We start from the raw sequence: 20,569 nt of genomic DNA on the forward strand, positions 1-20,569 counted from the left end.
CATTCAACAAAGATTTATTGAATACCTACTGTGTGCCAGGTTCTGGGCACGCAGTAGAGACCAAGACATGAAAATCTCAACGTTCACAGAGCTGACATTCTAGTGGGAGAGTCTGATGAGAAAAGCAGCCCTGCAGCAGGTATGTGAAGTGTGTGTGTGTGTCCATGTGTCCATGTGTTGTGTTGGGAGGATAACGTGTCTGTATGTTGGATGAGAGTTCGTGTGTAACTGAGCTTCTCTGTGAAACTATGCATGTGTGCTTGTGTTTATTGAGTGTTTTATGTGTTATTTGTGTACGCATTTGCTGACTGTGTGTTATATGTCTGTCTTCTAAGTATGTGTTTGCATGTGTGTGTGTTTGCAGAGTGTGAGCTTATGTGTACATGTGTTTGTGTGTGTCTGCGTTTGCTGAGTCTATGTTTGTAAGTGTGTGTATTTGCAGAGTGGGTGTTTTGCAGAGTATGTGTTTGCAGAGTGACTAGGAGACGGTGAGCCTGTGTTTGCTGAGCGTGTGTGCGGATGTTCGTGTTTGTATGTATATTTGCAGAGTGTGTGCGTGTGCTTGTGCTTGTAGAGTGTGCATATGTGTTTTTGTGAGCAACGATCACCACTGCAAATCTCTCTCCCTCCCTTCCCAGGCCAGTGCAGAGTTTTTGTCTGTCTCTTCAGTGCTGTACTTCCAGGTCCCAAAACACGACTTTTCACACAGTAGGTGCTCAATACGAGTCGAGTAAATGAACGAATCAGGAGGCACTGTCGCCGGGCCCCTCTGTGGGTACCCATTAACGTCCTGGAGGCTTCAGCAACCAAGACCAAGTGCGCCTAGCCTTCCCCCGGTCCATCTTGGGGTAGTCCATGGTGGTCATGGGTCAGATCCGTCCAGCCTCTGGGCTGTGCCACCCGCCGGCCTTTCCCGTGACCTCAGCCACTGACCCCGCGCTCAGATTTCAGCACCGCGGACAGGAGCACGCGAGATCAGCACCACGGAGAGCTCCCGCGGCCGCCGGCGTGCGAAGCGGCGAGAGGAGCGGAGTCTGGGCCTTGAACAGACAAGTGCGAAGAACGGAAGCAGCGAGGTGGCAGCACGACCCTGCAAAAAAGGCCGAGAGAGGCCGGCAGAGAGAACTCAGGCAAAGGCGCAGAGATGAGGAGACAAGCGCCCGGAAACACCGGACCTAGACCTCGCCGTCGCCCCCGGTGGCCGGCAGGGGTCGCTCCCGTCCAGTGACCGCGCCCTCCAAGGCCTTCCGGCCAGTTAGGAACCGGTACCCTTGGGAAGTCCCCTCTCCACCCTACCCCCCAGTGCCTAGTTTTGAAGTGGGGACGTCTCCGATGCTTTCCACTCCAACTCTGGGAAGCATGGGCGGTTTGGCCTCAGCTGTAGGAACACGGCGGGGGGGGGGGGGTTGTAAAAATCTCTTCTGCTGCCCCCCTCCCCAACTACCAGCTAATCGCTCCTATAAATACAGCCCAGCCTGGCCTGGCTCCTTAATCCTGACGCTGAGGGAGGGGGGGTCGCCAGAGGGGCTGCCCCGTTCCCTGAGGGGGCTCTGCTGGGGAAGGGGTCGGTACACTACGCGTGTCGATGTTTTTCTGAAGGGGCCTCTGGAGTGGGGACGGGTCTCCTCCGTGAAAACGTCACTCTGCAAGAGTGTATCTCTTTGGGATGTGGGGGGTCTCATGGGTGGGGACAATTTCCCACAGACAATACAGCTTTTAGGGGGCCTTTCATTAGGGGTACCTTCAACAGGCTCCCCACGTAACATGTCACCCTTGGGCATCTTTCTCTGCAGAAATGTCTCTTCTTTTGGAGGAGGGGGCTTTTGAGAGGAATTATCACCTCCCAGAGGCCATCAGTCTTAGGAATGATTTTCAGGGTGAGGGGAGAGTTCCCGACTGGAGAAGGCCTCCCCGTGGAGACTATCGCCCCGCGGGAATGTGTCTCACTAAAGGGGTAGCTGGGGTGGGGGTGGGGTCCGCAGAGGGAATATATCTCAGTGAGGATGTCTCCCTTGGGGTGTTTCTTGGGTGTGGGGGGGGGTCTACCCATGAGCATGTCGCTCCCCTAGGTTCTCTCTCCCGACAGGGGTCTCTTGGTAGCTTGACTCCATCGGGGGCATCTGGAGGCTCCTCCCCGCACCTGCCCCCTCCCCCCCCAGCGCGGGCAGCCTTGGCCGAGGCCGGGCTTGGGCGCCCAGACGCAGTGACGGCGCCGGGCCCGCCCAACTTCGCTCCGCCCCCTCCAGCGCCCCCCCTGCCGCCGCCGCCGCCGCCGCCGCGGTCCCCGCGGCTTCTCCCTCCCTCCCTCCTCCCTCCTCCCGCCGCCGCTGCCGCCGCCGCCGCCGCCTCCCTCCTCCCTCCTCCCTCCCCGGGGCCGAAGCCGCCGCCGCCGCCGCCGCCGCCATGGATGATTCGGGCCTGATCCGCCGCCGGAGGCTGCAGGTACACGGCGGCCCCGGCCCCGGGTGGAGAAGAGGGGTCGGCGCCCTGGGGCGGAGCCCGGCAGGGGGCGGGAGAACTTGTGCCAGGGTCGGTCCAGCTCCCCCTCCCTCGGCCTCGGGACGCTCCCCGCGGGGAACGCGGTGGCCGCGCGTCCCGCCGCGCTGGGGACCCCGCCCCTCAGGCGCTGCCTGGGGATCCAGGGAGCTGGCGGAGGGGGTGCAGCCCAGCCTAGCCCTCCCCCTCGAGGATAGCCTGAGGGGCGCCTGGACCACCGGAAGGGGAGGGTGCTGGGGCCGAAGCCATCGCCCTGGCGCCCCGCCAGGCTGAGGGTGAGGGGACGCAGAGCAAAGTTATTGCCCCAGGGCTCGCGCCCCTCGGGGCTGCCGGCGCCGGAGCAGCTGTAAACATGTTTGTGCTGCAGCCTCGCCCCTCACTATCCCAGGAGCCCCTTTCTGAGGCATAGGGACTCCCTGCAACCTCCATGCACCTGCCTGGCCACCAGGATTCTTCCTACTGCTCTAATTGGACCGGCGCCTAGGCGGCCTCCTTCCTCACTCTGCATTCCGCCCCCCTCCACTACAACCCCCCCCCCCCCCCCGCAAGCCCGCGCGCGATCCTCAAGTCCAGCCCAGCTTGTGGGTGGGCGGGAGCGATTTTTAGCTCCTTGCAGCCTTAGAAGATGCTGGTTTCCAGGCTGCGCAGGCGCGGGAGGCGTGGGTCCACTGCATGGAGCGGGATACTGAGGACTCTTGTGAAGTGTGGGGAAGGAGGGACAAATCCGGGCGTCGGGAACTCCCACCTGCGAGATGGGTGGGGATACTGAAGCTGAGAAGGGCCCTCTTCTGTCCTCGGCGTGTGCTTCTAAGGGTTAATACCGGGGTTCAGTGTTGCCCCCAAACTGACCCCAGAGGGGAAACTGATCAAAACTCCACCCCAAGGCCTGCCTGGGGTCTCCTCCTTCTGAGCCTCCTTGGAGCCCAGCCCCGAGCTAGGGAATCTGGAGGAGTTTAGATAAAGCCTAACGTGGCCCAGACTCAGGCTACATTCCTAGCCTGAAGCTTGGGAAAAGAAGGGTAGGATTGAAACCCTCACCCAGGACCCCGTCCAATTCTGGACTCTAATTCACTTTCTTTGAAGATGGAGACTAAGGGGCTGATCTGACCGTGCAGCAGGAAAAATCAGTGTCAGACGGCAGGAAGGACTTCCAGGCGTCTGGATGATGCTAGAACCAGACCTGAGTTGGAAAGCTCATTTGCCTTCAAACACAGCCCATATGGCCCCATCTAGGAGCCTTGGGCTCTTCAAGTCTTCCTTGGCTTCCCTCTCTATCCCAGGGCTGGGTTAGGAGAAGGGTTTCTGAGAAAAGGGAAGGCGCTGCGGCAAAGCCAGAGCAAGAGGCCAAGCTGCCAGACTGGGTCCGCGCCGTCGGGTCCCCTGGAAGAGGGCGGGAAGGGGCGTGGCCTGCATGGGGTGTGTCCCCGCCCTCCGGGCCAGCGCCGACTCCCATTGGCTCAGCGCCACGCGGGACTTCTGTCTCCTGCGCAAGAGCCCGCCCCTAGCCCAGGATCCTCCCACTCATCCCCCCGCCCCCCATCCTTCCTTCCCCAGGCGTCCTGCTGGCCGGGCTACCCCCGCCTGAGTCCTGCCTCTACCTTCGTCCCTTCTGGCAGGGTTAACCACTTCGCTGCCTGGATACACCCTTACACACAGGTGCAACCCCTTAGGAACTGTCCCACAGCCGCGGAGCGCCCGAGGGTTCCCCGTGTGCAGCTGAGATCGTATATATGGGACAGCATCCTGAGTTCGAGTGTCCTGTCCGCAGCGCCGTCCGTTAATCCCCGGGACAAGCAGAATTCCCCGGGCAGAGCGGCTCTGCAGCTGGGGATGGAGGTGGCGTCTGTCTACACTGACGCCAAGGATCCAAATCCTCCACCGCTCCAATATTGCCCCTTTTTTCGCTCCTAGAATGTTTAGGGGCTCTAGCAGATGGGACTAGGTTCGAGGCCTTCTTCCGGTGGCGCTTAAAGGTCCCCCAGGGGCTCACCCTCGAGGCCGAGCGTACCTGGGTCTGGAGTCCCTGGCTCCGTGGCCGCAAACTCCAGGTTCCGATTTCCATTTCGTTTGGGCCAGTGCGGGTCGCGCAGCCCCGCCGGCTGGTCCAAGCTGTGGCTCATTCAAGCAGCTCCTGCAAAGACAGGGGGAAAACCTGGTATGGATTTCCGGTCACCGTTGACTCGGGAGGGCAGGGCTGCCTATCTGGACAGTGTGCCCTTTGATCCCGACCATACGTCTATGCTCTGGACATGGGAGTAAGAGGTCCCTCTGGCCCATCCTCTGTCATGCAGCATGTCCATCCATAATCATAATAACTCCTGTTCCTATGACTTAGTATTTACTGAGCGCTTACTATGTACTAGGCACATGCTAGCTTACTAGGCATCTGCATCATCTCGCAGAATCCTCTAGGAGGCTGCACGATGGGAAGGTTATTTACCAAAAGGGAAAGCTGGGATTTGAACCCAGGGCTTTCTGCTTTCAGCGATCATAGAACGGATCTAGAACATTCCTCATTTTCCCGTGGCTGGACTCCCCACAAAAGGGCTTTTAAAACCCTCACTTGAATCTTTCCCCTGCAGCCCTACTCACCTCAGCCTGTGGACACACAACCGGCTGGAAGGTGGCGTCCCTTGCCCTGTTGCCATTGGAAAACGGCTCAGACCTCCGTAATTTCTGGTCTCTGTAGTGACTTCCTGTGTGCTTGACAAATAGAACACCACCTTGTTCTGATGTGGACACAAAGTTACTACCTATCAATTATCATCATTGACATTATTGGAAAAGACCACCCAGCCGCCGCCTGATTCCCGTTTCAAATCTCAGTCTTGAGCCACCCTCAGTACCCCGCCCCCCCAACTCTGTGACCCTGGCTGGGAGTGAGGTAGAGCTGTCCGGGTGTGGAGGAGTCATTCATTCATTCATTCAACCTTTCATGCCTGAGCATGCCAAGTTCACTCCTGCCTCCAGCCCTTTGCAGTTCTCTACCTGAAATGCTCTCCCCGCAGATCCTCCCATGGCTGGCTCTTATTTTTCAGCAATCATCTTAAAAGTCACCTCCCCAAGGGCTGGCCTGGCGGCATACTGGTTAAGTTCACGCACTCCACTTTGGAGGCCCAGGGTTCGCGGGCATGGACCTAGCACTGCTTGTCACTGTGGTGGCATCCCACTTAAACTAGAGGAAGATTGGCACAAGCTGTTAGCTTAGCAACAATCTTCCTCACACACACAAACATGAAAGTCACCTTCTCAGAGCAGTCCTTTCTGACCATTGTGTCCCCCTATTAGCCACCTTCCATCACATCACCTTGTTTAATTTTATTCATGATGTTTATTGTGGTCTAAAATTATCTCATTCACTTCTACATTCATCTTGTTTATTATCTGCTTCCCTCTTCTTCTTTTTGAGGAAGATTAGCCCTGAGCCAACATCCGCCACCAATCCTCTTCTTCTTGCTGAGGAAGACTGGCCCTAAGCTAGCATCCGTGCCTATCTTCCTCTACTTTATATGTGGGATGCCTACCACAGCATGGCTTGCCAAGTGGTGCCGTGTCCGCACCCGGGATCCGAACCCGCGAACCCCGGGCCGCCAAAGCGGAACGTGTGCACTTAACCGCTGAGCCGCCAGGCCGGCCCCTGCTTCCCTCTTCTAAATGCTAGTCCACCAAAGGCAGGAGTTTTTATTTGTCTCATTCACTGCTGTGCCCCTAGTGCCTAGCACAGGGCCTGGCATACAGTAGGCGCTCAAGAAATATCTTTGAAATAAAGAGTCCTGTTTCTTTTGCACAGACACACACTGAGATGCCAGCTCAGGAGTCCTATAGGGGGCTTTGTGCTGATCTGTGGGGGTCGGGAAAGGAATCACCCTGGTACCCCCTCCCCCAAGGAGCCTGGTCCTCAGCGCCTGGCCAAGGGTGCAGGTGGCCATGGTGATGAGGAACTGGTCCCACTCCACTTCCGCTCCTCCAGGGGGCTGACAGGGGCTCGCGGGTGGCGGCTGATGGTCCACGCTGACCTCCATCCTTTTGCCCTTTTGCCTTCCAGAAGGATCTGCCCTTGCCCCGGAAAAGCAGCAGGTGAGCCCTGGGGAGAGCCGCGGGGCTGGCCGCCGCTTCCCGGCCGGGGCGGGGGCGCAGGGCGCGCGGGGGCGGGGCCAGGCGCGCGGTGTCCAGCAGCGCCCCCTCCCGGCGGGCGGCGGCCGCCCGGCCCCCCGCTCCCCCGCCCTCCCTGCCCGCTGCGGCTGCAGCCTCCGCCCCGCGCGCTCGCTCCCCGCGCCGCCGCCGCCGCCGCTGCCGCACCTGCCACCATGTCGCCGCCGCCGGGTCATGTCTGACTCTCTCTGGACCGCGCTTTCCAATTTCTCGATGCCCTCCTTCCCTGGCGGCAGTATGTTCCGCCGCACCAAGAGGTAGACCCCCGATCCTCAGACCCTGACCCGGCCCTCCCCCCCAAAAAGCGACCCCCCGGCCGCTGCGGCAGGGCGGGGCCCGGGATGCTGCACCCGGTCCAGCTGCGCCAGAGGTGCCCGCGCTGCGCCTTCCTGCCAGGGGTGGGGCTGAACTGGGGGCAGCGCAGGCCGGGGCTGGGAGACTGCACGCTGGAGAGGACCGCCGCGGGGGGAGGGGGCTGCGCCGGGTGGGGGGTTGCGGCGCCTTTGTCTGCTGGTGCAGCGGGCTCGGCAGCCCGGTGGGGGTAGGGGAAGAAGGGGAGGGTGGGGGGCTTGGCACCCTCAGAACAATAGCCGCAGCCTGGCCTCCCCCCACCCCCACGCCGCGTGCTCCGGCCGCGCCGATGTGCTCAGTCACTGCGGCGGGGGGTGAGGGCAATGGAGGGGCTGGGGGCTCCCTCTTCGGAAGCTGGGATGCTGAAGGGGAGAAAGGGGGGGCTTTATCATAGCACAAACTCCTCCCCCCCCAGGAACACAGCCTCATACGGAAAATAGTGACACACAGCGTCACACAGGACATGATGTCACACACACATACACACACGACAGCCCTAGTGGCCCAGATACACCGGAGGCGCCACGCACACCCAGACATACAGCAGCCATAGGTGAGAGACATACACAAACACAGGGGCACCCCAGCGTCGCACACAGACAAGCAAACCCACAGCTACAGTGTTGTGTACACCCAGTGAAATGTCATACCCATGGTGATCCACACACACGATTATGCCATCGAGATGCACACAGACACATGTGTGGCAGTGACATCCATGTACGCAACGTCACAACACATCATATCATCTAAACATGTCACATGCTTTGTCACACAGATGCCAGAATAAACGGACACAGGGAATCTTGCAGAGACGGAGAAACACACAATGTCACACGTTATCACACACGAGACTCATCCAGGAAATGTCACACGTGGTGGCATGCTCAGACATGCCTGGTGTCACAAGCTGTTAAAGTCCCATACAGTAGATGCCACTCATGGACACACATGGTGTGTCACATATAGACACAGGACAGCATCTCGCACAGATTCAGAACGCCACACTAAGATACCGACACGGGTAGCAGAAATCATGCATTGTGCCCATGTTACAGCACACAGGGGCACATCTAGTCATGGGCAAGGGGCGCCACACACTGTGTCACATAGACACACAAAGGCACAGGTTGTATCACACAAGACAAACCCAGGGACTGTCACACATGATGTCACACTAGGATATGCTCAGTGTTGAACTCACTGCGTATCACACTCAGTTACCCGCAATGGTGTCACACAGACAACATGTCTATCACTTCATGACTGACACTGTGCCCTACGAGGTCACACATGCTCCACAGCGGTAGTCTCGCACACACATGTCATACGCGCATCCACTCCCATACACAGTTCTAGGAGGTCTCCACCGTCTCCTCCTCTGGGCAGTCCTCTGGGGGCACGTCCAGGCACACACGGATTGGGGATAGGCGGGGATCTGAGATGGGAGGGAGGCTGGTTGGGCCACAAACTCACTGGGCTGCGGCCCAGCTCGGCCCCCTGCCTCGCCTTCCCCGCAGCTGCCGTACCAGTAACCGGAAAAGCCTCATCCTGACCAGCACTTCGCCCACGCTGCCGCGACCCCACTCCCCACTGCCGGGACACCTGGGTGAGACAGGGGTGGGTGTGGACCAGACTAGAGGGGCGTGGCCACAGGCGAGGGGTGTGGCCACAGGCGAGGGATGTGCCCATGCCGCAGGAGGGGGGCCGATTCTGGACAAAGGAGGGCCCAGATTGGACAAGGGGCGGGACCATCCTTGTGAGGGCGTGGTCAACCCTTAGCCTGCTGGGCATTGGTGGGAGGAGGCCCACGGGGAGCAAGATTGGAAAGGGGATGGGGCAAAAAGGAGAAGCCATACCTGGGGGGCAGGGCCACCGCAGATGAAGGCCCGGAGTGGATGTGGGCTGGCTCGATAACACAAACACCTTAGGGAGGCGGGGTGGGGGGGCTGCGGAGCACAGTTAAGGAGCTTGGCCAACTAATTTGGGTGGGCCTAGACTAAAGAGGAGTGGGATTGCTGTTTGCAACCTGCTTTGGGGATCAGGAGGCCTGATGGGTTTGCCTCCCACCCCAGGCCTAAAGATGTCCCTCTTTCTGCCACAGGTAGCAGTCCCCTGGACAGCCCCCGCAACTTCTCCCCCAACACCCCCGCCCACTTCTCGTTTGCCTCCTCCCGAAGGTGAGACCCTCTCCCCTGGGCCCCAGAACCCTGGCCGGACCCTCCCCACCCATCGTCTGGGACGCCATCTGTTCCTCTCCTAATTGCACCCGCGCCAGGGCCTGAGGGACCCGCAGAGTGCCCCAACATTCCGGCAGGCACAAGCCCCCAGCCTTAGGGGCGGGGCCTATAAGAAGGCGGGGCCAACCACCTATCCGGAATCAGGGAAGGGGCGGGGCTTCCTTTGCCGCGGTGCGGAAAGCGCGTGCGCGCTGGGCCCAGGGTCTCAGTCTCCCCAGCCCGGCTCTCCTGGCCAGGCGTTTCCATAGCAACAGGACAGGGGACTGGAGATGAGGTGCGCAAGCGCAGACTGCACAGTGCCCATCGAGGGACTCTTGGTCCCCGACATGGGGGAGGGCGCCTAAGGCTATCTCTCGAGGGCCAAGAGGGAGGAATCTCAGGTTTCCCTCCAGGGAACCCTGCGGGTTTCTGGAGTGTCCCTAAACGAATTTTCCGGGGCCCTTGGCGGAATTGGAGGAGGCACAGAGATTCCTCGAAGGTTTTTTGGAGAAACTTCTGGGAGTCACCAGCGGCTCGGGGCGGGCCTCTTTTTCTTTGAACTTTATTCATCCTGAAACGTCTGAATACCTACTGTGTGCTGGGAGCTGAGCACACGGGGTGAATGACCCTCCGTGTCCAACCTTGGAGTTGAGCTGGGGCGGGAGGCCAGAGAGCCGAATCACTCCCCAGGGTGGTGCAGACTGTGATGTGGGAGTCACAGGGGACAGTGGGGACAGAGGACTGCTCCCTAGGGAGAGTGGGGGAAGGCCTCCTTGTCCGTGGAATTCAGCTGAGGGCAGTGGGGAGCCAGAAGAGGGCTCCAAGATCGCGCCTGCTGGAGTGGCAGGCATGGCGACTGGGCTGAGGAGGGCCGGCCCGAGGAGAGGGACGAGGGAGGAGTCCCGTGCAGGGGAGCGTGTGTCCACGCAAGTGTGCACTCTGTGCGCTGGTGTGGATGCGTGTGCGTCTGAGTTGGTGAGATTGTGAATACATGAGCAGCCCGAGCCTACACAGGTGCCCGTGGGGGTGTGCATCAGCACTGGGGTGCGAACATATGTGAGTGTGTGCCTGTAGGGTTGTCAGTGTGTGTGAATATGTGAGGGAGCATGCAGCTCCATGTGTGTCTCCACATGAGTGTGTCGTCTGCGTGGGAGTGTGAAGGTGTGTGAATGAGCGTGTGGCTGTGTGAGAGTTTCAATGGGTGACTGAGGGCATGAGGGCGCCTTCAATGTGTGTCTGTGGGAATGTGAAAGTGTGGAGTGTGTGTGAGGGAGTGTGTGTGTGTCAGAGGGTGAGTCCTGGCTGTCTGGATGTCTGGATTGTCAGGTGTGATTGTGTTAGGCAGGAAAGCATGATATTTGGGTTCATGAGTGGGACAGTGAATGTGTGTGACTGGCAGTGTGTGAACCCCACCACACTGCTCACACTAGCGCGAGTGGGTATGGCCATGAGAGTGGCTGTGTCTGTGTGAACGTGAGTGTACTGGCGTGGACGTGTGTCAGTGTGTCTGTGTGTTTGAGAAGACCCAAGGGGTCTCATCTGAGAGCTTTCTTGGGGCATCCTCTGGGGGTAGGCTTTTAGGGTCCCCTGGGGTGACCTCCTTGAGTGGGTTTTTCTGGTCCTCCTCAGGGTCCACCCAGGGGGCTCGTTTGGCATGAGGCTGACAGGAGAGGAGGATCCTGGGGGGGGCGGGGAAGACTGAAGCCCTCCTCACCTCCATGACCCTGAGGGCCTCCAGGAGTCTCAGAGCACAGACATTGCTCAGCCGTGTCCCGGCCGTGGGCAGTGGCTTCCCCACACCACGAGGAGTGGGGGGCGGGGGGGCCTGGCGGCCTCTGAGCACCTCGGCTGGGTTCCAGGGCGGACGGACGCCGCTGGTCTCTGGCCTCGCTCCCTTCGTCTGGCTATGGCACCAACACACCCAGCTCCACCGTCTCGGTGAGTGGGGCAGGTGGGCGGCCGGGCGGGCAGGAGTGGCAGGGGGCCCTCCAACCCAAAGGCCCACACCCAGGCCCGCAGCTCTGGGCTCCTCCTGTCTTCCGAGAGTGTCACCTGTCCATCTATTAGTGATCACAGGTCCCTCCAAAGCCCGTTCTCCACCCTCCACGTGTCTTCTTGGGGGTCCCACTCATCGCCAACTTGTTTTACAGATAATGATGTTCAGGCTCGTGTGTTAAGCTACTTTCCCAAGTGTTGCATCTGGCCAGTGCCAGGCCACCCCTTTCACCCGGAGCCTGGTCCCCTGACCCGTGATACCAAAAGTCCCCCGCCAGCTGCCCCTTTGCTCCCTGCGCCTCTGGTTCCCTCACCCGTCCATTGGGGTGATGTTCAGCAGGCATTTATTGGGGGACAGTCATGCTGTGGGTGGGCTCCACAAGCTGGGCCGGGCCCAGGCATTCACGGAGTCCTCCTGAGGGGAGACGGACCAGAAAGAAGGCATTTACAACCCAGGGCGGTCGGCTGTGATAAGGCGAGGTGAGCGCAGAGGGAAGGCATCCGAATAAGCAGGGGGTAGGGTCAAAGAAGGCTTCCCACAAGAGGTCCTTGAAGCCAAGAGAAAAGACCAGCAGGAGTTTGGCAGGTGGTAGAAGAAGGGAGGGAAGAGTGTTCTAGGAAGGGGGAACAGCATGTGCAAACTCCCAGAGGCAACAGAGAACTTGTTGCATTTGGAAAGTTGAAAATAGCCATGTGTGGCTGGAGCTTGTTGGCCAGATGGGAGGTGGACTTGATTCTAAATACAGTGGGGGCCATAGAAAGACTTTTTTGCTCTATATTAAATTGTATTAAAATTTCAGTCAGAACTGTTTGAAACTGTGATTCTGTAGGTCATCGATTCTGTGCCTTGAAAAAAATTATTGTAATAGATACTGATGGGATGGGGGTTTTAAACAGGGAATGTGTGATGTGCTGTTTAAAGAGATCATTCTGGGGCCGGTCCCGTGGCGCAGCGGTTAAGTGCGCACGTTCCGCTTGGGCGGCCAGGGGTTCGCTGGTTCGGATCCTGGGTGCGGACATGGCACCGCTTGGCAGGCCATGCTGTGGTAGGCGTCCCACATATAAAGTAGAAGAAGATGGGCATGGATGTTAGATCAGGGCCAGTCTTCCTCAGCAAAAAGAGGAGGATTGGCAGCAGATGTTAGCTCAGGGCTAATCTTCCTCAAAAAAAAAAAAAAGAAAGAAAGAAAGATCATTCTGCCTGCAGAATCAAGTGGACATCCTTGTGTTTCTCCACTGACATCTGTGGGCCTGTGTTTGTTCGGACTGTGTGCCAGGCCCCGGGCAGGCACCAAGCAGAGCCACATCCCTCAAAGAACGGATAGAAAGAACAAATAAGGGATAAAGATGCAGTAATTCGGGAGAGAAATACAGCCAGAATGAGACGGGGCAGGGATGGCAAGTGATGGCTCTGTGTTCAGAGGAGACCTCCCTGATGGGTGATATTTAAGCAGAGATGTGAAGGAGGAGTGATCCGTAGTAGATGGGCTCCAGGCAGAGGGAACAGTCAGTGCAAAGACCCTGAGGCAGGAGCGTGCCTGGCTTGTTCAAGGACCATCAAGGAGGCCTGTGCAGCTGGAGCAGAGCAAGTGCGGGGTGGGGTGGTAAGTGGGAGGAGGTGCTGGCGAGGAGACAGGACCAGATCATGCCGGACTTCGCCGGTCACCCTGAGCGCGGGAGCCAAGGGGGCTTCTGAACAGAGGAGGGTTTTAGCAGGCTCCCTCTGGCCACCTCCGTGTCTGTGTCATTGTCATCTGTGTCCCTGTCCCCCTGTCTGTCGCCAGGAGTCCCCAACCCGAGTCCAGGGATCCAAGGAACCTAAGTCCAGGCCCGCTCCCGGCCCTGCCCAGTGGCCCGCCCGCCCCGGGAGTCCCAGCCCGGGGTCCGCCCGAGCCGTGGGGGGCCCGCGGCGGTCTGACCCCGGCCCCGCCCCTCCCCGCAGTCTTCCTGCTCCTCCCAGGAGCGCCTGCACCAGCTGCCCTACCAGCCCACCGTGGACGAGCTGCACTTCCTCTCCAAGCACTTTGGCAGCACTGAGAGCATCACCGACGAGGATGGCGGCCGCCGCTCCCCGGCCGTGCGCCCGCGCTCGCGGAGCCTCAGGTGGGCGGCGCGGACTCTCCCCGCCGGCGGCCCCGCGGGTCCCCCGGTCCCGGCCCAAGCCGTGTCGCAGGCGGCGCGCTGGACCGGTGGGCTCCTCTCCCCGCAGCCCCGGGCGCTCCCCCTCCTCCTACGACAACGAGATCGTGATGATGAACCACGTCTACAAGGAGCGCTTCCCCAAGGTGAGCGCCGGGTGGGGGGGCTCGCGGGGGGCGCGCCCGCTAGCCTCCGCCCCGCGCGCCCCCTGGTGGCCGGCGCGCCGCCCCGCGCCCGCACCGCCGCCCTGTCCGGTCGCCCACGCAGGCCACTGCGCAAATGGAGGAGAAGCTGCGCGACTTCGCCCGCGCCTACGAGCCCGACAGCGTGCTGCCGCTGGCCGACGGCGTGCTCAGCTTCATCCACCACCAGATCATCGAGCTGGCGCGCGACTGCCTCGCCAAGTCCCGCGACGGCCTCATCACCACCGTCTACTTCTACGAGCTGCAGGAGAACCTGGAGAAGCTGCTGCAGGACGTGAGTGCGCCCGGGTCTTGGCGGGCGGCCTCCGAGTTAGTTCACACCTCAGACCCGGGCCCAGCTCGCCTCCCACCCTCTCCTTAGCTTTCTCCTTGGCACTTGGCACCCAGCCGTCATAAGGCGTAGTTTTGCTGATGTTATTTCTTGTCCCGCCTACTCAAGTGTCAGCCCCGCAGGTGGGGAGTGAAGTTGGCCGTTTCTTCGGTGTCCAGTACACAGTAGGTGCTCAATAAATGCTGGTTCAATGGATGGATAACTAAATTAATAAATGAAAGTAAACAGGATAATGCCCTCCCCCCCTCATTCAAGTCAATGATCATGGAGAGCATTTATTGAACACCAACTGTGTGCTGGGGCGCTGGGAACACAGCAGTGAAGAAACCAGAGAAATATTCCTGCCCCCCCTGGGGTTGAGAGTCTAGTGTGGGAGATGGAAGGGCAACGTGGAAACCAACAAATCAAGGAATTTGATGATTTCAGCTGATGTTCAGGGCTATGAAGCAAAAGAACAGGACAACTGGATGGAGTGTCAGGGCCTCCCTTGCAAGGTCCAGGAGGCCTCCCTGGAGGAGGTGACGTTGAAATGGGACAAGAATAATGAGGAGGCGACAGCTATGAGAAAAGCCAGGGGGAATGTGTCCTGAGCAGGGTTAACAGCACATGCAAAGGCCCTGAGGTGACAAGGCAGCCTGGGAAATTCCAGGAGCACAGAGGCCAACTAATTGTACTGTCTTGAGGAGATGAGATTGGAAAAGCACACAAGGACCAGAATATGGGGTTCTGGGCTCCAGGCCCTCTGTCCAGACCCAGAGGGTAGTACTTTGGGGTCAATATGGGCTTTGGCATCAGATCTGGTTTGAGTCTGGACCCTGCCACTAGGTGTGTAGGAGTTAAGAGCACAGATTCCAGATGGCCTAGATTCACATCCAGCTCATCACTTACTTGCTGTGCAGCCTTTGCCAAGTCACTTAACCTCTCTGTGCCTCAGTCCTTTTGCTATAAGGACTATAAAAATGGGATTCACTCATTCATTAATTCCACAAATATTTATTAAGCACCTACTATGGGCCCAGCACTGGGCTAGAAGCTGGAGAATCAGCTGGGAATCAAACGAACAAATAAAATTCCAAAATTTTTACCTGGAAATAAAATAAAACACAGCCGGGACTAGGATAAGGCAAGTGATTCATTTTTTCCCCTCAGAACATTAAAGTACTTATTGAGAAAATTGAAAAGCAGATGTATTAAAACAACATTATTTTAACTTTAAAATTTTGTTTATAATTAAACCAGAATTTGTTATACTTATGCTTTCCTGGTTTTAATGGAAACAAACTCATCAATAATAATATTTTCATTAAAGCCACTAGGCATTTGAAAAACACAGATAGGTTACTGCTCACTTTTCCTTTTGCTTCAAGCTCCAGTCTGACGTGGCACAGCCATCTGGGATCCTGGTTCTATTTAAAGTTTACTATTTTGTTTATCATGGAGTTTTTGCATGAATTCTGATTTTTTTCAAATATTGCATTAAAATATTAGTTGTCTTGAGGCCTGAGGGTTTTGATGCCCAAGGCGAGCACCTCGTCGCCTCTTCTTCCTCTTGGCCTGAGAGATGGGATGGAGAAATTAATACACGGCGTGTTCCGAGGGGACTCATGTGATAGAAGAAAGGGGCCGTGGAGGGCTGGCATTTGAGGGGGCTGCCAGGAGGCGGGCTGCAGTTTTAGATTGAGGTGGGGGGTCAGGGCAGGCCTCCGTGAGGAAGTGACGACCGAGTTGAGCTCTGAAGGAGGGGAAGTAGGGAACCACTCAGGGATGGTAGGGGAGAGCATGCCAGGCAGAGGGATTCTGCGTCGGCCTGTCTTGAAGAGAAATTGAGTGAGGGTTTTAGGACGGTGTTTGCTAGGATCATCATCATCATTCTTTTTCCTGTGTTGCCCGGGCCTCAGTTTCCTCTCCTACAAAATGGGACAGCAGCAGCAGTGTGTGCCCAGAGGGGTTGGGAGAGGGGCCTGGTGGAGGGGCGGCACCGGTGAGCCCCCCTGCCGCCGCTGTGCCCCCCAGGCCTATGAACGCTCCGAGAGCCTGGAGGTGGCCTTCGTCACTCAGCTGGTGAAGAAGCTGCTCATCATCATCTCGCGCCCCGCGAGGCTGCTCGAGTGCCTGGTGAGGGGCCTGGGCGTGGGCGGGGCTGGGCGGGCTGGCGCCCCCCGAACGGCCATGAGCCCCTCTCTGACCTGCCTCAGGAGTTCAACCCCGAGGAATTCTACCACCTGCTGGAGGCAGCCGAGGGCCACGCCAAGGAGGGCCACCTGGTCAAGACCGACATCCCCCGATACATCATCCGCCAGCTGGGTCTCGCCCGCGACCCCTTTCCAGGTGCCAGCCGGGGGACACGGGGGGGCTGTGGGCGAACCCCAGACCTCAGGCCCCGCTCACCCTCGGTCCCTCCCTAGACGTGGTGCACCGGGAGGAGCAGGACAGCGGGGGCTCCAACACGCCGGAGCAGGACGACCTCTCCGAGGTAAGGCCAGGTGGCCCAGCGGTCGGCACTCTGTTTGGCCCGACAGGCTGGGCTCACCTCCTGGCTCTGTGGAGGCTGGGTGGATCTCTCGGTCACCCCGAGCCTCAGTTTCCCCATCTGTAAAATGGGTTTCTAATGGCTTTTCCTCCGTGACCTTTTTTCTCTTCCTAGTAAACTACACATAACATAAGATATGTCATTTTGACCGTTTTAAAATGAACGATTCAGTGGTATTCAGTCCACTTACGATGTACGGCTGTCACCTCCATCTGGTTCCAGAATGTCGCATCACCCCGACAGGAATCCCTGTACCCGTTTAAGCAGCTATTCCCCATCCCCCCTCCTCCCAGCCCCTGGCGACCGCTGATCTGCTCTCTGTCTGTGCATTTGCCTATTCTGGATATTTCATATACATTTCACATGAATTTGTATTTCATATAAGTTTCTAAATATTTCGTATAAATTCACATTCACCCTGTGGCCTCTCGTGTCTGGCGTGATGTTCTCAGAGCTCATTCGTGTGTGGCCTGAATCACAGCTTCCTTCCTCCTTCTGGCTGGATACCATTCCGCCGGCGGGGTGGGCCGGGTTCATCTGTCCACTGTCCACTGGCGGGCACTGGGGTCGTGTCCATCTTCTGGCGACTGTGTGAATAGTGCTGCTGTGAACGTTTGTGTACGAGTATTGGTTGGGACAATTGTTTTAGTTCTTTGGGGTATAGGCCCAGGAGCAGAACTGCTGGGTCGTGTGGTAGTTCTGTCTAATTGATCGAGGAGCCCTGTGTGGGGTTTCGAGTGGATTGAGTGTCTCTGCGTTGACAGCTCAGCATAGTGAATATTGCCACAATCCTGCCCCAGGCCGACCACACTTTGGCAGGTGTTCTGCTTGTCCAGTGGAGGCCACTTGCCATGACAGCCACACACATGTTTGCTCTGAACTGCCTGGTGTTTCAAAAATTTGAAGCAAAATATAGAAATCAGAATATTTTGCCTCAAAATCTAGGTTTGAGCCTTCTTTTAAAAAATCAGAAATTCTGACACCACTGTAGTGGAACCAGCTGGCATTGAGTGGGGGTTTCCCTAAGATATGGGGCACCTGCCCCCTAGTCAGCCGGGGCCTCCACCTGGCCTGCCTGGCCCCTGAAGGCGCTTGAGCTTGTGACCTTTGTTTCAGATTGTGTCTGTGAGTTCACACACACACACACACACACACACACATCTTTCCTTTATGTATGCTGTATATATTGAAAAGAATCTCACTATACATGCCGTTTGTTTAATTTCTTGAATAGGTAATGGAATGACATCACTCAAAAGTCTAAAACACTAAAAAGGTATTTATCTTTAATTGTCATTTGTAGGATTCTACATAATTCCATTCAAGCAAACTTGTTAATTGAGTGATTCAAATCTTCCATCTCCCTATTCATTTTTGGGGGGAGGGGCCTGATCGAGCTAATAGCTTCTGAGAGAGATGTGTTAAATCTTTGTTTTGAGCAATTTCTCCCAGTAATTCTGTCAATTTTTGCATCAGGCTACGTTCTTAGGAGCATACAAGTTCAATATTTTTATATCTCATAGGTCTTTTTGTATAGTATTTATGAAATAAATCTCTTTGTCCCTGAGAAAAATAAAAATACTTTTCAAAAAAGGTATACAGCAAAAAACTTATGCCCACTCTTGGCCCCCATCTCCCTACATCCCCCAGATATTATTAGTGTATGTGCTGCTGAGCACCTCCCAAATATGATCAGATAGCTCTGTTTTGCCACTTTTTTTACACAAAAGCATGCAGTACATATTGTTCCTTGCTTTTTTCCTGCTTAATATAATCCTTTTCAGAACTGTCTGAATCACTGTACTGAGAGAGTCCTCATTCCTTTTTGACAGTGGCACAATATTCCTCATTACAGATACCCCTCATGTTTATTTAACCAATTTCCTATAGATTAACATATGGATTGTTTCCAATGTTGCAATGAGCAAGATACTACATATGTCATTTTTCACCTGTGCAAGCATATCTGTAGCATCAATGCAGAGGTGAAATTGCCTGCATCAAAGGGAACATGCATTTGTAGTTATGATACACAGCAAAGTACCTTCCATGGGGGTTGAACCAATTTACACTCCCAACAGCAAGGCATGAAAGTACCTGTTTCCCCACAGCTTTGCCCACAGAGTGTGCCAGCCTTTTGGATTTCTTTTTACCAATCTGCTAGGTAAAAAGTGGTATCTTGAGACTAGTTTCAATTTGTCCTTCTGTCATTATATGTGAAGTTCATCTTTTCAATGGTGAAGAGCTCTAATTCTAGTTCACATAGCTTGCCTATTTTTTCTCTTCAATTGCTAGGGTTGTTGTTATTTATTTCTGGGAGCTCTTTATATATTAGAGAGATTCTCCATTTTGTGGGCTTCTTTCGTAATGGAAAGAAGTTAGGAATACAGCTTCGGAGTCAGACGGTTTTGGGTTCAAGTCCCGACTTTGTTACTCCCTCACTGTGGCACTTGGATGAAGGACCTCCCCGTGCCTCAGTTTTCCCATGTGTAAAATGGAGTAGCAAGAGTCTCAATCTTATGATGATGATGGTGGTGGTCTCCATCTTTCTCCTGCAGGGCCGCAGCACCACCACGAAGGCTAAGAAACCACCTGGAGAGAATGACTTTGAGACCATCAAGCTCATAAGCAATGGTGCCTACGGGTGAGCCACCCGGGGCTCTGGCGGGGGGAGGGTGGCGGAGGCCGGGTGTCTCGGAGGTGACGGCCGGTCCTCGCTCTCTCCCCCTGCAGGGCCGTCTACCTGGTGCGGCACCGGGACACACGGCAGCGCTTCGCCATGAAGAAGATCAACAAGCAGAACCTGATCCTCCGCAACCAGATCCAGCAGGCCTTCGTGGAACGCGACATCCTCACCTTCGCGGAGAACCCCTTCGTGGTCGGCATGTTCTGCTCCTTCGAGACCCGGCGCCACCTCTGCATGGTCATGGAGTATGTGGAAGGTGTGGCTGCCTGCGGGGCTGCGGGGAAGAGGGGTGGATGCACGCTGGTCTGGGGTGCTGAGTGGCCTGCCTGAGGCCAAGTCACCATACTGACTGCCCACCTGTGTGTGTATCCACCTGTTTATCTATCCAGTCAGTGATCATCCATTGCATCTGTTTATCTATATCCAGCCACCGATTGGCTTCTCTATCTGTCTTCCTTTCATTCCATATAGATATAGCTGTCCAATTATCCATCCATTCATCCCTCCTTCCATCTATTCATTTGCTTATCCATCTGTCTTTGCATCTTTCCATGTACGTCCACGCGCCATCTCTCCACCCAGTCATCCATCCAGTTGATTTTCCATCTGTTTGTCTATCCATGTATCTGTTTATCCATTTTACATCTATTTTTTATTATTATTTTTTTTGAAGAAGATTAGCCCTGAGCTAACTGCTGTCAATCCTCCTCTTTTTGCTGAGGAAGACTGGCCCTGAGCTCACATCCGTGCCCATCTTCCTCTAGTTTATATGTGGGACGCCTGCCACAGCATGGCTTGCCAAGTGGTGTCATGTCTGCACCCGGGATCCGAACCGGCGAACCCCGGGCCACCGAAGTGGAACGTGCGCATTTAACCGCTGTGCCACCGGGCCGGCCCCACATCTATTTTTTTTAATTAATAGACTTCATTTTTTAGAGCAGTTTTAGGTTTACAGAAAAATTGACTGGAAATTACATTGAGTCCCCCCACACACTTTCCCCTGTTACTTACATCTTGTGTTAGTTGGTCCATTTGTTATGACTGATAAACCAATATTGGCTGATGAACCATTGTTATTAACTAAAGACCATAGTTTACACTGGGGTTCATTCCTTGTGTTGTACATCTATTGTTCACCAACCGTCTTTTCTTATATCTAGTCATTCATTCATCCATTTATTTATTCAACCACCTACTAGCCATCCACCAACCCATCAATGTCTACTTATCTATTTACTAATCCATCATCCATCCGTCCACTATCCATATTTTTATTCATTCATCCAAACCTCCATTCCAGCATCCATCCATCTTCTCTTGCCAGCTGGCTATCTCCATCCATTCATCCACAATTCATCCGTCAGTTTATCAGTTTATTATCCATCCATCCAATCACTGATGTATATCTTTTTCATTTGTTTCTCCATCCCTTCATGCTTACGTTCACCCAAATATGAATCCATCCAT

At 56.0% G+C, this 20,569-nt stretch overlaps 1 protein-coding gene and 1 long non-coding RNA gene across 3 annotated transcripts in view; one reads left to right on the plus strand and one right to left on the minus strand.

The window, feature by feature from the left end:
* On the minus strand, positions 1 to 5,226 carry LOC123278633 (uncharacterized). The gene is made up of 3 exons (XR_006516127.2): positions 5,089 to 5,226; positions 4,505 to 4,627; positions 1 to 1,090 (listed from the first exon to the last, which is right to left on the minus strand). It is a non-coding gene; the product is annotated as an uncharacterized lncRNA (long non-coding RNA).
* The window catches only part of MAST1 (microtubule associated serine/threonine kinase 1), a 27,189-nt gene continuing 8,957 nt past the window's right edge, over positions 2,338 to 20,569 (plus strand). Inside the window, exons 1-13 of one of the 2 annotated variants that reach the window (XM_070492174.1) lie at positions 2,338 to 2,442; positions 6,542 to 6,573; positions 8,520 to 8,608; positions 9,104 to 9,179; positions 11,078 to 11,156; positions 13,156 to 13,316; positions 13,423 to 13,498; positions 13,620 to 13,829; positions 15,900 to 16,001; positions 16,082 to 16,214; positions 16,292 to 16,359; positions 18,975 to 19,060; positions 19,150 to 19,358. In XM_070492174.1, the coding sequence (XP_070348275.1) occupies positions 2,404 to 2,442; positions 6,542 to 6,573; positions 8,520 to 8,608; positions 9,104 to 9,179; positions 11,078 to 11,156; positions 13,156 to 13,316; positions 13,423 to 13,498; positions 13,620 to 13,829; positions 15,900 to 16,001; positions 16,082 to 16,214; positions 16,292 to 16,359; positions 18,975 to 19,060; positions 19,150 to 19,358 (1,360 nt within the window). In that variant the 5' untranslated portion in view covers positions 2,338 to 2,403. Of the gene's footprint in view, positions 2,443 to 6,541; positions 6,574 to 6,701; positions 6,906 to 8,519; positions 8,609 to 9,103; positions 9,180 to 11,077; positions 11,157 to 13,155; positions 13,317 to 13,422; positions 13,499 to 13,619; positions 13,830 to 15,899; positions 16,002 to 16,081; positions 16,215 to 16,291; positions 16,360 to 18,974; positions 19,061 to 19,149; positions 19,359 to 20,569 lie in introns of those variants that run through there. The other variant, XM_044751856.2, reaches the window with a different exon arrangement.

The sequence above is a fragment of the Equus asinus genome, chromosome 20 (genome assembly GCF_041296235.1).
Source record: "Equus asinus isolate D_3611 breed Donkey chromosome 20, EquAss-T2T_v2, whole genome shotgun sequence".
In the NCBI taxonomy this organism is placed as follows: Eukaryota; Metazoa; Chordata; class Mammalia; order Perissodactyla; family Equidae; genus Equus; species Equus asinus.